The sequence below is a fragment of the Geotrypetes seraphini genome, chromosome 3, assembly GCF_902459505.1.
Source record: "Geotrypetes seraphini chromosome 3, aGeoSer1.1, whole genome shotgun sequence".
Classification (NCBI taxonomy): domain Eukaryota; kingdom Metazoa; phylum Chordata; class Amphibia; order Gymnophiona; family Dermophiidae; genus Geotrypetes; species Geotrypetes seraphini.
The window spans coordinates 398,461,594-398,477,523 of NC_047086.1; the positions used below are offsets into that span (position 1 = coordinate 398,461,594).

Below are 15,930 nucleotides of genomic sequence, written 5' to 3' on the forward strand. Positions count from 1 at the left end.
GATTAAAGAGTCAAATTTCATCAAATAATAACAAATTATTATTAATAATGACAGGAGTTGCCATTCAGCATATTACCAGCAATTGGAAAAATTACACCAGACTTAGTTACACCTTTTGGTGGAATTCGCTTTGTCATATATATAAAATGGAAAGAATTATTGCCATACAAAAGGGGAACTACAATAATTTTAAAAAGATTTGGGGGCCATTGACAGCATATTGTAATGATTAGACACATTTTCTGCACATATAAGTAGTTATAAGATTGGGAAGGGGGTGTATAGATATATAATTGTTTCTGTACTATTTTTGAATATAATATATGTATAATATTATTTAATATATTGATGAAAAGGGAGGGTGGGGATGGGTCTTTCAATTTATATATTTACGTTGATAATAAGTAAGATATTCAAGTGTTCTATATGAATCAATTGTTTTATTATTGTACACTTGTTGTGAGATGTAAAAATGAATAAAGATTTTTGAAAAAAAAAAAAAAGAGTCTACCATTTGCTTTCTATTTTTTGAAAAACAATGCTAACATTCATCTTACCTATGTTCATACGTTCTGCCTGTTCATTAATGTATCTATATTTTTCTAAATAAACAGTTTTATAACCACTTATAAATGAGAGATAAGATTTAGGTGTCACATAGGCTCGTCGCCGAAATCTGAAAAACCCAAAAAATATGTTACATAGGAAATAGTTCAAATGCACCAAAACTGAAAAGGAAACTGTCTAATATTATAGTTGAATTAAATACAAAAATATGCATACTCATTCCAAAAGAACTGCAAAAGAGACCAGGCATGCTCAAAGGCAATACTAGCTCTTTGTTATACAAAAGAGTTATGATTGACATCAGTTGTATATTAGAATATGTGCAAGGGAATTTTCAAATATGCTGTCTAAATCCGATTTTGGATGTTTTGCAAAAAAAGAAAAGTCAAAAAATCCAGCAGAGAAAATGGTCATTTTAAACCAGAAAAACATCTATCTTTTTTTGTGTCGAAAATGGCCATTTCCTAAATGTGTTTGTGCTTAGTTCATCTATGTTTTTGAAGTATTAAAAAAAAGTCCAAATGAAGAACTCACAAAATAAACAACCATTGGGACAGAGGAGGGGCCAGCATTCTTTGGAGACTGGCCACCCAGACATAACCCATAGAGCAGTGGGGCACTGCAGTGAACTTTAAATAAAGTGTCCCAGGTACACATCTCACCATAGCCTCTTTACACTGTATGGTGAGCCCCCCAAAACTCACGCAAAAACTGTACACTACAACAATAGCCCTTATGCCTGCAGTTGTTACCTATATGTTGGTACAGTAGGTTTTCCACCACAAGTGTATTAGTTAGACTGGGATATAGGCCTGGGTCCTCTTCTCTGCAGTCCACTCCACCAACCACTAGGTACTCCAGAAACCTGCTTGCTGTTTTATTAGGACTGGCCATAACATATGAAGCTGTCATACAGGCTGGTATGTACTATTTCATTCACATCTTTGGGAGATGGGAGGGTGTCAGTGATCACTGAGGGAGTAAGGGGAGTCATGCCATCAGTGGGCATCTGGTCAATTTGGCCACCCTTTTGGCACTTATCATTACTGAAACAGGTCTAGTCTCAAACATCCAAGTTTTGCCCTAGACATTTTCTACAATTTCCATTATTGCAGAAAAATGTCCAAATCATAAGTCTGCCCTAATCCTGCCCAAAACATGACCCCAACTTGCCCCCTTGAGATTTAGACAAAGGACCCCAACTTGCCCCCTTGAGATTTAGACAGCTATGTGTTCACACAGTATGTCAGCCCATTTTGTCTCCAATTCACAAATTTAAGTATTTTATACAACCAAGTTGTTCTCCATATGGTTCTCTACATAGGACATTTCATACCCCTGAGGAAGGAGTGTTTCTCCGCAATACAGACTGTGTTGGGTCCATACTTCATGTATATGAGAGCAATTTTCTGGATTCCAATTATGTATAGACTTTTAATAAACATTCCTGTACCTTGTACATTTCATTCTGCAGTCTTTTTTTGCTTTTGGTGTTCGCCTTTTACTGCAAACCCGTTGGATTTCTCTTTGTTTTGCAATTTGGAAGTTTTAGCAAACAAAACATCCAAATGTCACTTTATGCCATTTTTTAGATGTTTTTCTCTTTTGAAAATGAGCCCCATACTGTGGCACTTTAGAAAGGACATTAAGTTCTTAATATGAATATCCAAGTTAGAACACCACAAATGGATGTTCATCTCAGATATACTAAAACGTCCAGTATAAACATCCCATTTTGAAAATTAAAACATTCAAATTATGAACGTGGAAATCAAAGGGGATGGACATCAGTGTGGCAGCACACAGATGTCCATGAAGAGTAAGGGGAAGCCTAATTGTTAGCGTGGTGGGCTGAAAATCAGGAGATCCAGGTTCAAATATTATTTCAGTTGTTTGTGAATTTATTTTTTTTTAATTGTGATCCATCCAAGATACCTACTATACCTGAATGTACAATACCAAAAACTTATCAGAGTTCAAACAACATCTGTAACTGGGCAGTTAAGGATGTTCTTTAAACTCAGATAAGAACATAAGAATAGCCTTACTGGGTCAGACCAATGGTCCATCAATCCCGGTAGCCCAATCCAGGTCCCTAGTACCTGGCCAAAACCCAAGGTGTAGCAACATTCCATGCTATCAACACAGGGTAAGCAGTGGCTTCCACCATGACTTTCTCAATAACAGACTATGGACTTTTCCTCCAGGAATTTGTCCAAAACTCTCTTAAAACCAGCTATGCTATCCGCTTTTACCACAACCTCTGGCAACACGTTCCAGAGCTTAACTATTTTCTGAGTGAAAAAATATTTCCTCCTATTGGTTTTAAAAGTATTTCCCTGTAACTTCATAGAGTATCCCCTAGTCTTTGTAATTTTTGACGGAGTGAAAAATCGATCCACTTGTACCCGTTCTACTCCACTCAGGATTTTGTACACTTCAATCATATCTCCCGTCAGCTTTCTCTTTTCCAAGCTGAACAGCCCTAACCAATTTAGTCTTTCCTCATAGGAGAGGAGTTCCATCCCCTTTACCATCTTGGTCGCTCTTCTTTGAACCTTTTCTAGTGCCACTATATCTTTCGTGAGATAAGGAGACCAGGAAAGATATAGTTTTGGTTGCATTGCAATTTTATTACATACTGCAGTTGCACAAAGAAAATTGAAGACCACTTCTTTTGTCAAAACGAGGAGAGTACAGATATATATATTTTTGAAGTAAAACCATCACAAAAAAATCTTTTTTCACTTTATTATCACTTATCAGTTGTACACATGAAGGGGAGACATTATGATGTACAGGGTGAACTTATTTAGGCTACAGGTTTCAGAAAATATGAGTTATCAGCCTCGGGGCATATCGCTAAAAAACTTTGATCTTTAGCGGTTTCCCAGTACTGAGGTCTTCCCTTCTATTCTATTGGAGATTGCCCATCTAAGGACAATTTGAAAGAAAATAAAATAAAAATTAAGAAACAAAAAAATTCTTCTTCTGTACTCTCCTTTTTTCTGTCATTATAAATATAGGGGGACTTTTTTTGCCCCTCTATATTAGTTGTTAAACTTTGTGCTCCGTGACTCACGAAGACCTACATATTCCGACAGTGAAGCAGCTGTGACTAACCATGTCTAGAATTAGCATATTTTTGTGAGTGGAAAAAACTTCCGGGATATTTACAACAGTAATCTAGTTTGAGTAGTTTTAAGAAAATGTTGAAGAAACATCTCTTCTGAAAGATGAAATATGGGACTTGATTTGTAGTTTTTTGATGCGAGGTGCTGGTAACCTCTTTGTAATTTTAGGAGGCTTTACATTATTATTATTATGTTATATTGATGTTTGATTTCTTGTATTGTATGTACTTTACTGTGACCCGCCTTGGGAAAGGCGGGGTATAAATAAATCGGTGGTTATTATAGTGCATTTAGATACAGACTGACTTACCTTTGGAAGTAATTCTCACAATTGAAAGAAACATTGTCATGAAATGTACCCATAGTTTCTACTACTTGGGCTTTAACTTCAGCAGAACATGCAATATGAAATTCAGAAAGAAAGTAACTGGATACAGCTACCAAAGCCTGTTTAGGCCACCGACTGAACCAATCCATAGTGCATCCAGATATCAGACCTGGAAATTTCAAAGAACGGGCCCGGAATTTCTCACCAACCTACAAATAAAAACATTTCAAAACTATAATTTCCATCATGATCACGTCTTTAATGGAAGAAGCAACTAATTAGTCACATACACAAGGACACAAAGCACAGCAGGACTTGCTTTCCTATTCTTACTCTAGCTGAGTTTATTTTCATGCACCTCTTTTTCCTTCATTCAGTTACCCTTAGGGCTCCTTTTACTAAGGTGCGCTAGCAGTTTTAGCGTGCGTTACAATGCCACGCGCACTAAACGCTAACGCCTCCATAGAGCTTGCGTTAGTATTTTTCATTTAGCGCGTGGTTTGTGCGCACTAAAAACGCTAGCACACCTTAGTAAAAGGAGCCCTTATTTTCTATTTGACTTATATCTCTCTATCTTATCTATGGTACTTAGTTTAGAAGTGTTATTTGTGGTCTGGAAGTCCACAAACCAGCACTTAAATATCTATCATTCACAGACTGGACTGCCCGATCCGTGACTGTGCATGTTCCCTTTACGGTGAATGGCTTTGTCCCCGTCCCTGTGGTGACCACTATTTTTTTGCTCCCCGTTTCGGCAGGTTACCTGCGCTAGCCGTGGGTAACAGCCATCGTGTCTTTCTCAACTCACAATCTCCCACTGGGTAATAACAATATTTAAAAACTGAATAAATGGGACACATGTATCAGAAAGCTAAGAATTATAGCCTCAATCAAGTACTCTTGCTACAATTAGTAAAAAATGACAATTTGTGACACCTCGATTTTGTTTCTCATAATAAATGACAATGATCAGGGCTAGGTAGGACAGATTCTGACTGAGGTTGAAGATCAGTTGAGAGGAAAGCTAGAAAAATATAACTCAACCAGCTGCACAAAAGCATGTGGTCTAATTTTCAGTACAATGACTTGTTCCAATTCACACACACAATGGATGGGAGGAATTGGAACCTTACTATCCACTGGTAGCTAAGCTCTCTTGTCAGTTTTTTTTTATATTGTACTATAGAATTATTGCAGCAGAAGACTCACGGGAGAAAAGCAGAGTATAACATGCAGATTCTTCCTGGACCGTGAAATAAAATATTCATAAAGATTATCATATGTTGGAGGGTGACGAGGCATTTCTTTTTTCATTACTGGTATCAGTCCTTGTGTAATCTCATCCAACTCATCACGAGCAAATAAATTAGAGATCTACAAAGGAAACAAATTGTTAAATTCATAACTATAGCCATTGAACATAATGATCCATTTTCTCTTAGGAAGACAAGTGAAATGGGCTTGTTGGTTGTGAGGCTTGTTCTCTTTTTTTTTTTATAATTCTTTATTCATTTTCATATTTTACATGAAGTGTACAAAATATTGAGTTACAACTAATGAATACACAATATCACTTTTATATCTATTACATAATATTCTGAACAAATTTTTTTATCCCGTCTCCCACCCCCCACCCTTCAAGTACTTTCCAATCACCTTATACATATTGTATACCATATTATAACATGTTATGTAAAATTATTTTCACTACCCCCCTCCATGTGTGCCATAAAGAAGACAAGAAAAGAAGAAGATAAATCCTACTATTCATTCAGTACAATACTTTGTCAATGGCCCCCATATTTTTATAAATTTAGGATATGTCCCTCTTTGTATTGCTATTACTCTTTCCATTTTGAATATATGACAAATTGTATTCCACCAAAATGTATAATTAAGGTTACTATGATTCTTCCAGTTATTGGTTATATGCTGAATGGCAACCCCTGTCATGACTAGTAAAAGCTTGTTATTTTCTGGTAAAATTTGACTTTTTTTTCTCATCATCATTCCAAATAACACTGTATCATATGATATTGCTACATGATTTTCCATCAATTTATTAATTTGTGGCCAAATTGCATTCCAAAAACTTTTAATGTAGGGACAATGATATAGTAAATGATCCAACGTCCCAGGTTCCAGATTACAGTGCCATCATTTATTGGACTTAGAACTATCTAATTTTTGCAAACGTGTAGGGGTCCAAAAAGCTCTATGTAATAAAAAGAACCAAGTTTGTCTCATAGATGCTGACACTGTACATCTCATTCTCCAAGACCAAATTAGTGGCCATTGAGATGCAGTAATTTGATGCTTAATCTCAATGCTCCAAATGTCTCTTAGACCATTTTTTGGTTTTTTATTCAAATATCCAGATATTAATTTATACCACAATGCGGCTTGATGCCCTAGGAAGTCTGCTTGGAAGCATAAGAACTCTAAACTATATTGATTATTCAATGTTTTCCATTCAGGGAACTCAACCTGAATGGCCTGCTTCAATTGCAACCATTTAAAACTTTGTTTTTTACTAAGACCAAATCTATGTTGCAATTGTGAAAATTCCAGCAGTTTACCTTCCGAAATAACATCATTCAGAGATCTAATGCCTGCAATAATCCAGTCCTTCCAAAGGATTTGAGCTCCGCCAATTTTAATCTTGGAGTTTATCCATAAAGACTGATTAGTTGACTTGTTTATTGGGACAGGTGTTAATTTACTAATAAACCTCAACGTTTTCCAAGTATCCATTAATATCTTATTTTCTCTGTATCTTCTAGGCATGTTGATACTTGGAAGATGAACTAAATTTAGGGGAAACATAAGGCGCCATTCCAAATATAACCAATCCGGTGCATTATCTATCAGTTCTGGGAGGATCCAATACATACCCTGACGTAAAATATAGGCTTGATGGTACCTATAAAAATTTGGAAAATTTACCCCTCCCTCCTTAATTGATTTTTGCAAAGATACCAAAGCTATTCTATGCGTTTTACCAAGCCAAAGAAATTTCGTTAAAATGCTATTAAGCTTTTTATAAAAGGACCCCTGAAAATAAATAGGTATCATACTCATTTGGTAGCAAACTACAGGCAACATCATCATTTTAATAGTTTGAACTCTCCCCCACCAAGAAATATGTAAAGGGTTCCATTGCTCACACAACTCCGTAACTCTTTTTAATACAAATTTTTCATTTTCTTTTACGGTATCTTCAATTGTATTTTTAACTTGAATGCCAAGATATTTAAATCCTTCTTCTTTCCATATGAACGGAAAAGCGTCAAATAATCCTTTTACACAATGAACATTTAAAGGTATAAGTTCAGACTTACTCCAATTAATTTTATAACCTGAAAATTTGCCAAACATATCAATTAATTCCAATAGACAAGATAAGGTAGACTCTGGATTCCTCAAATAAAGTAAAATATCATCCGCATAAGCCAAAATTTTATATTCCATATCAGAATATGGAATACCCTGTATCCCCCTTGCTTGCTGTATTGCTAACAATAAGGGTTCTAATACAACATCAAATAACAAAGGAGATAAAGGACAACCTTGTCTAACTCGGTTCACGGAAGTTTCGCCCCCCACATTTCGCCCCCAGCAATTCGCCCCTCACATTTCGCCCCCCACATTTCGCCCCCAGGTATTTTTCGCCCCCACACATTTCGCCCCCACACATTTCGCCACCCGGATGTTTTGCCCCCACACATTTCGCCCCCGCACATTTCGCCCCCGCACATTTCGCCCCTGCCTTTGAGGGGAAAAAGAAATCCGTCTCAGAGTGCGCCTGACTCGGAGCGCGCCTGATTTTTCTTTTTCAGGCGCTGCTGATGTGGAGTTTCCACAACAGAAAGTGAAATGCTCATCAGCCCCCCCCCCCTCCCGCGCAAATCCTTACCTCACGGGCCCTCAGTCCAGCTGCTGGTGTGCGCGAGCGAAGCCAAGGGGGGGAGGGAGTCGAAGTCTGGCCCCACCCCCGGGCTTTCCCCTTTTTCGTCCGCGATCCGCTAGGACATGAAGGGGGATCGGGGCTTGGGCCAGAGCGAGACAGCGTCCCGCGAGCGTACGCCGCACGCCTCCGACGAGCCGCAGGTCCGCCGAAAGGGAACATGAGCTTAGTTGCTGCCGTCTCACCTGTTTCACTGCCTGGGCCCCTCCGCGATCCCCGGTGGGGTGGGGGCTTTCTTGTGTGCTTTGCCTGCCATGGACGGCGGTGCTGCCGCCGGGGCGGGCTCCAGAGGGAATCGGAACCTATGCTGGAGCAGGAAGAGGGGTCTCCGTCCCCAGCCCCGTCTCCCCCGACCCCGCCGCTGTCCCCCTCTCCTGGGTCGAGGAAGCAGCACGGGGTGAAGAGGCATCACCACAAGCACAACCTAGTTTCGGGGGCCAGAGGGAGGGAGTGGGTGATGTCATGGACGGCGGTGCTGCCGCCGGGGCGGGCTCCAGAAGGAATCTGAGCCTATGCTGGAGCAGGAAGAGGGGTCTCCGTCCCCAGCCCCGTCTCCCCCGACCCCGCCGCTGTCCCCCTCTCCTGGGTCGAGGAAGCAGCACGGGGTGAAGAGGCATCACCACAAGCACAACCTAGTTTTGGGGGCCAGAGGGAGGGAGTGGGTGTTGTCATGGACGGCGGTGCTGCCGCCGGGGCGGGCTCCAGAGGGAATCGGAACCTATGCTGGAGCAGGAAGAGGGGTCTCCGTCCCCAGCCCCGTCTCCCCCGACCCCGCCGCTGTCCCCCTCTCCTGGGTCGAGGAAGCAGCACGGGGTGAAGAGGCATCACCACAAGCACAACCTAGTTTCGGGGGCCAGAGGGAGGGAGTGGGTGTTGTCATGGACGGCGGTGCTGCCGCCGGGGCGGGCTCCAGAGGGAATCGGAGCCTATGCTAGAGCAGGAAGAGGGGTCTCCGTCCCCAGCCCCGTCTCCCCCGACCCCGCCGCTGTCCCCCTCTCCTGGGTCGAGGAAGCAGCACGGGGTGAAGAGGCATCACCACAAGCACAACCTAGTTTCGGGGGCCAGAGGGAGGGAGTGGGTGTTGTCATGGACGGCGGTGCTGCCGCCGGGGCGGGCTCCAGAGGGAATCGGAGCCTATGCTGGAGCAGGAAGAGGAGTCTCCGTCCCCAGCCCCGTCTCCCCCGACCCCGCCGCTGTCCCCCTCTCCTGGGTCGAGGAAGCAGCACGGGGTGAAGAGGCATCACCACAAGCACAACCTAGTTTCGGGGGCCAGAGGGAGGGAGTGGGTGTTGTCAGGACTAACATGGCAGAGGAAAGGCCCTGCCAGGGCTGGCCGAAAGCAGCCTGTTTACGGCACTGCCTCTGCTCACAGGCTGCCACTACTGCTTCGGGTAAGTGAGATTGTCAGGATCGGCGGCCGCTGCTGCTTCAGAGTGCTGGAACCATAAGTGGGGAGGGGAGGAGAGAAAGTGACCCATACCAGAAAAGAGGGTGGGAAGGAACAGATGCTGGACCTACAATTGGGGGGTGGGGTAGGGGAAAGATAAAGAGAGGAAAAGAATGACTCAGACCAGAAAGGGGAGGTGGGAAGGGATACAAAGTTAGAGTGAGAGAGAGAGAACGGAGGAACGCTCAGGGGCGAAATGTGCAGTACACATAATCCAACGCTCAGGGGCGAAATGTGCGGGGGCGAAATGTGTGAGGGCGAAACATCCGGGGGGCGAAATGTGCGGGGGCGAAATGTGTGGGGGCGAAACATCCGGGGGGCGAAATGTGCGGGGGCGAAATGTGAGGGGCGAATTGCTGGGGGCGAAATGTGGGGGGCGAACCTTCCGGATCCCGTCTAACTCCCCTCTGCAATTGAAAACCATCAGATATCATATTATTAATATTTAATCTTGCAATCGGGAAGCTATACAATGTTTTTACCATTTGTATAAATCCAGAACCTATACCAAACCATTCTAAAGCCTGATACATAAAATTCCATTCTACCCTATCAAACGCTTTTTCTGCATCCAAGGAAACTGTAAAAGCAGGTTCATCCATTTTTTTTTGATAAATTTAACATATGAAACAATAATCTAGAGTTATTAGAGGAATGCCTTTTAGCAACGAAACCCGTCTGATGCGTGTCTATAATATGTGGGAGAGCTTTGGCTAATCTCAAAATTTTTGCCAAAAGTTTATTATCCACATTTATTAAAGATATAGGCCTGTAGTTTGAAACCAAAGTAGGATCTTTATTTGGCTTAGGCAAAACAATTACTATTGATTCAGCCATAGTACCTTTAATATCACCTTTTATAAGTTGTGTCTGATATAAATTTAGTAAATATGGGGAAAGGACATTTTGAAATGTTTTATAAAATTCTACTGTATAACCATCACCACCTGGAGCGGATTCAACTCTAAGAGATCTCAACGCTGTTTCTAATTCTTTTAATGATATAGGTTCATCTAAACTCCGTTTTATATGATCAGGAACCTTAGGTCCAATAATTAAATCTAAAAAAATTTTTACCATCTTTTTGCCTCTCCAAATAAGGCTCGGAAGAATACAGGTCCTTATAAAATTTTAGAAATTGCTTTAAAATTATATCCGTTTGATTGGTTATTATACCATTATCATCTTTTATCCCATTAATGTTAGTTCTTCTTTTTTTTGCTTTAAGATAATTTGCCAATAATCTTCCCGCCTTATTAGAATTTCCATAATACATTGTCTGTTTGGAAAACAAGTCTCTTCTTATCATTTTTGAAGCTAATTCGTTATATTTACCTTTTGCTTTCAAAAGAGCTTGTAATACATCATGTTCCCATTTGCTTACCAATTTAGTTTCTAGTATTTTAATTTCTTTTTCTAATTCTATATACTGTTTTTTAATCTGTTTCCTAACAAAAGCCGAATATGATATAATATGACCTCTCATAGTCGCTTTAAAAGCGTCCCATACATTTTCAATAGATGTATCTTCCACTAAATTAATTTGAAAGAAATCACTAATTTGTGTTTTAAAATTTTCCAAAAATTTTTCATCCACAAGCAATGCATTATCAAATCTCCAAAGAGGTCTTCTATTTTCTAATTGATCTAATTGTAAATCTATCCATACTCCCGCATGATCCGAAATGATAATGGGATCAATGGAAGCCTTAATGACTTGCTGCACCTTATGTGATGAAATAAAAATATAATCTATTCTTGAAAATGATTTATAAACCTGTGAACAAAATGAAAATTCCTGATCATTAAAATGAAGAATACGCCATATATCTTTCAAATCACATGATTGGACCAAATTATCTAAACCTAAAGATTTTATACTTTTACCTGGTTTTTTATCCATTAATGGATCCATTACAGCATTAAAATCTCCAGCCACCACTAAATTAGAAGCAGCCAGTGGTAACAACATACTCTGCAATTTTTTAAAGAATTCGGATTGATTCAAATTAGGGGCATATATATTGAACAACGTTAGGGCATTATTTCCCATACTTATATCAACATGTAGCCATCTTCCATGTGGGTCCGAATTTACTATCTTAAAATTGGCCATACACTTTTTATTTATAAGAACTGCTACTCCTGCTTTTTTACCCTCTGCTGGAGCAAAAAAACATTCTTTCACCCACCCACCCGTTAGTTTCTGTGATTCCTTTATATTAAGATGGGTCTCCTGCAGACAATAAACATCCGCGTTTTGCTTCTTTAAAAATGATAATACCTTTTTCCTTTTGATTACATGATTCAGGCCATTGACATTAATAGAAAATATCTTAAAAGACATAATATATTTTATACTCCTTATCATAATCTTCCTCTTCCCTTCTTCCATAACTAAGATCTAAAAAACTTCTCCCCATGGCACACATTCTTACCTCCAAATTACCCAATCCCTTATTAATCTTTTCCTTAATCATCCTAGTAATATCTTTAATACCCACCTTCTTCCCACCCCTCCCCCCCAATATAATGACTGCTTAAGGACACACATTGGACAGTAATCCCAACTTCCCCCCTCCCCCCCCCATGCAACCAATATTTATTAATAACCCCTTTATCCTTTATTGAGACAAACTCACTACCTCTCCACAATATATCTAATTATATCTCTCTTCTTTTTCCATTTTAAAGTAATTAATTTCTCTATCTATTATTTAACCTTTAGTCACATAACCATATTTATTTCCTAACATTCCATTAATGCATTTTTATCATTTCACCAATCTCTAATTCATTCCCCCAACATTTTATTTCATTCAAGAAAATTCTATCATAGTCATATATTTAATAAAAAGTATCATTTTCCTATATCTTATATTATCTAATCCATCTTCTCCTATCCTCCTTTAAATATCCAACAACAAATATCCATCTCTTCATATATTTCTGTTAAAAAAATTTCAATTTTATAAGTTTTTATCCCCTATTTGTATTTAAACATTTGTATTTCATTTTCAAAATAATTTTTTTCCCCGCTTTTTATATTTCCTCTTCTCCAAATTAAATCCAATCTTTTTAAAACTATATTATCACAACATCAATCTTTACATTCCTTCAGCTACCAATAAATTCTTATGTATCTTTCTTTTATATTATTCATTTTCCTTTCCTTTACTTGCATTTAAATATCATATAACTTGTCCTTTCTATCATTAGTCCATTCTGCAATCTTTTCCTTATTGTCCTTTCATTCTTTACTTTCTCCTTTTCTGACTTATTAAATAAACTGAACTTTCATATTTATTTCTTATCTCCATCCATCCACTCTTAAAGACTTTTGACTGCCAATTGTCATTCACTTTTTTTTTTTTAATTATATCCTTTTAGTCTATCAGTCCTGCTTTCTTCTTCTTCACATCTATTTATTTTCCTATTCAGTCTTCACTTTTCCTTTTGTGTTAATTTGTCCAGTCCTTTAATCCTTCTTGTTCATTCTTTACTCCAACCATCCATCTTTTAGTCTCCTAAAAGTTCAGTCTAATAACTTCACTTTAATGTCTTTCCAGTCTATCCTTCTTTCTACTTTCTTTTTTACATTCTTTTATTTTCTTTTTCACTTGTTCATTTTTATTTCCTGTTCTTTGTTGCATATTCTTCTTTTTCCAACAAACAAAAGTCCCATAGTTCTTTATATTTAATTTTTTGTTCAATATCCACCAATCCAGTCTTAGTATTTATCCCTTCATTTCAACACCCATTGTGCTAAAATGACATAGGTTCTGATTTTGAAAGAAAGGTCTTTAGTTTTTCCGGATCAACAAAATACAAAGATTTATCCCCACAAGATACCCTCATTTTTGCTGGGTAATATAACCCATACTTATATCCTTTTTCCTTTAATTGAGATCTCAGATCAAGGAATTTCTTCCTAATATTTGCTGTATTTTTAGCAAAGTCTGGTAAAAACCATATTTTGGATCCTTTATAGTTTAAGTTTTTATCTTTTTTGGCAGCATTTAAAATTTCTATTGCTTGCTGGTATCTTAACATCTTGAATATTAATGGTCTTGGTCTCCCTTGATTTTCCAGACTCTTTATTGGAATCCTGTGTGCCCGTTCTATTTCCAAAGGCTGTTTGAAATCCAACTGCAATAATCTAGGAATTAAATTTTCTAAAAACTGTATTGCATTTTTCCCTTCCAAATTTTCCTGTATTCCAAAAAGTTTTATATTCTTTCTTCTTCCACGGTTTTCGTAATCTTCCAGCTGACTTTTCAATTGAATTATTTCCAAACTGTCATTTTTGCATCTTTTTCCTTCACATTCTAAGCTCTCCATTTTAACTTCTAACTCTGTTGTTCTTTTATTAGCTACTTCCATTTGTCTGTGTATATTCAGGATTTCTTCCTTCAGTTCTGCCATATTACTCACAGTCTCTGTCAGCATTTGTTTGATTTGCCTCAGTTCCCCCATAACTTCAGCTTTGCTTAACTCCTCTGATACATCAGCAGGAAGCGGAACCTTACTCGGGGTAATTTGATCCTGCTTCTGCCTTTTCACAGCCCCTCCGGTTTCACTCTTACTCTGTCGGGTGCTCGCCATGCTCCCGCTGTCCTCTCTGATGTTTTCAGCCGAAAACAGTTTAAAAGGAAATCTTTATTTATTCAACGGTTGCCCAGGTAAGAGGAGCGCTGCGATCACACGACCATTTTGTGTGCGCGCTAAGCCACGCCCCTCTGAGGCTTGTTCTCTGATAACACTTACTCAGAGTTGGGTCAAATGATTTGTTTCTCCTGCACCCTTAAAAATAATGAAGTTACATATCTGTAGCAGGTGTTCTCCGAGGACAACAAGCCAAATATTCTCACAACTGGGTGATATCATCCAATGGAGCCCAGCACAGAGCCTGTTAGCATAAAAAATTTGCAGAAATTTCTAGCAGCTCTTTACCATGAATATACAAGTGTCTTCCTGCCCAATACATGAGCCCAGGTCCCTCGATCTAATAATATAGCAGAAAGAATACAACTTCTGGGAAAGGTGGGAAGATATGTGAGAATATTTGACCTGTTCTCAGAGGACACCTCCTATAGGTAATCATTTTCTCTGAGGACAAGCAGTTCTCATAGCTGGGAATCCCTAGCTACAAGGCTCACCAAAAATAACAAGGTTACAACAATATGGTCTTGAAACGTCATGTTAGTAATTTACTTGATAAATAAATTAATCTGTCATGGAGGTGCAGCCTGGAACAGGGGACAAAATGGGCCTAGGGGGTTGGAGTTGGATTCTAGACACTGAACAAATTGTGCAGGTCTGTCTGGCCAAACTGGCTGTCATGTTGGAAATTCTATTCAAGAGAGTAGTGAAATGTGACTGTGTGGATAAATGACCCCGTCACAGCATTGCATATCTTCTCTATGGAGACTAATATCAAGTTGGCTACTGACATCACCATGGCTGTGACATTATGAGCCTTGACATCACCCCCAAGAGTCAGCCCAGGAAGATGGGTGGAGAGCAGGAGAGATGTCAGTGCCACTGCCAAGACGGCGCCTGAGATGGTCTACTTCCCCCCCCCTCTTACTTACATAAAAAATTGCAACCTGATTGTCTGAAAGAGAACAATTTGATTCCATAGCCAATCTCTGAAAGCCTTTAGAATGACCCATATAGCCCATTTTCCCTGGGTGTGTAGCCCATCTACAAGGGTTCCTCATCCTAAGTTGGAAGCATTTGTCATTAACACGTTCTGTATTTGTGGAATTTGGAATGGAAGTTTCAGGCTCAGATTGGATCACCAGAGAAGAGATTGCCTCAATTTTGGTGTCATTTGGATGATATCCACTAGATTCCCAGTGGCCTGAGTCTACTGGGAAGCTAGGATCCATTGGGTTTCTCTCAATTTGTGCCATGAGCATGACATCTACTGTTGAGGTCACGTGATTCATAAATCTCAACATGTGCAAGCTGTGACCTGCTTGCTGCTTTGGATTTGCAAGGCCAGAGACACAAAGGTGTCTGCCCTCAACTGAGAAAGGTAAGACCAATCCTGCAATATATCTAGCAGGGCTCCTATGTATTCCATTTGCTGGAAGCAGGTAGGACTTGGGGTAGTTTATCAGAAATCCTAGGAGCTCCAGCACGCAAATAGTTTTGTGCATGGACTCTGAAGCCCCTTCCTGACTTATGCTTTTGACCAGCCAATCATCCAGACTGGAAGTATAAGTGTTTCCCTATCTGCTACACTGCTAGTACCACTAGACATCTGGTAAACAGCATGGGAGCTGATACAAGGCCAAAAGACAGAATGCTGAACTTGTAGTAGTGTTTCCCTATTCAAAATCTAAGATACTTCCTGTGACAGGGAAGTACCGAAATATGGGTGTAAGCATCCTTCCAGAGAGCATAACCAGTCTTTTCCCTGAATCATGAGCAGGAAGGTTGTCAGGAAAATAATCCAGAATTTTCTTTGACCAGGGCC

General features: G+C 39.5%; 1 protein-coding gene across 1 annotated transcript in view; it reads right to left on the reverse strand.

The window, feature by feature from the left end:
• DNAH8 (dynein axonemal heavy chain 8) overlaps positions 1-15,930 on the reverse strand; it is a 1,666,792-nt gene that overhangs the window by 274,917 nt on the left and 1,375,945 nt on the right. Inside the window, 3 exon segments of the mRNA XM_033937418.1 lie at positions 558-676; positions 4,012-4,238; positions 5,239-5,403. Coding sequence (XP_033793309.1) covers positions 558-676; positions 4,012-4,238; positions 5,239-5,403 — 511 coding nt within the window.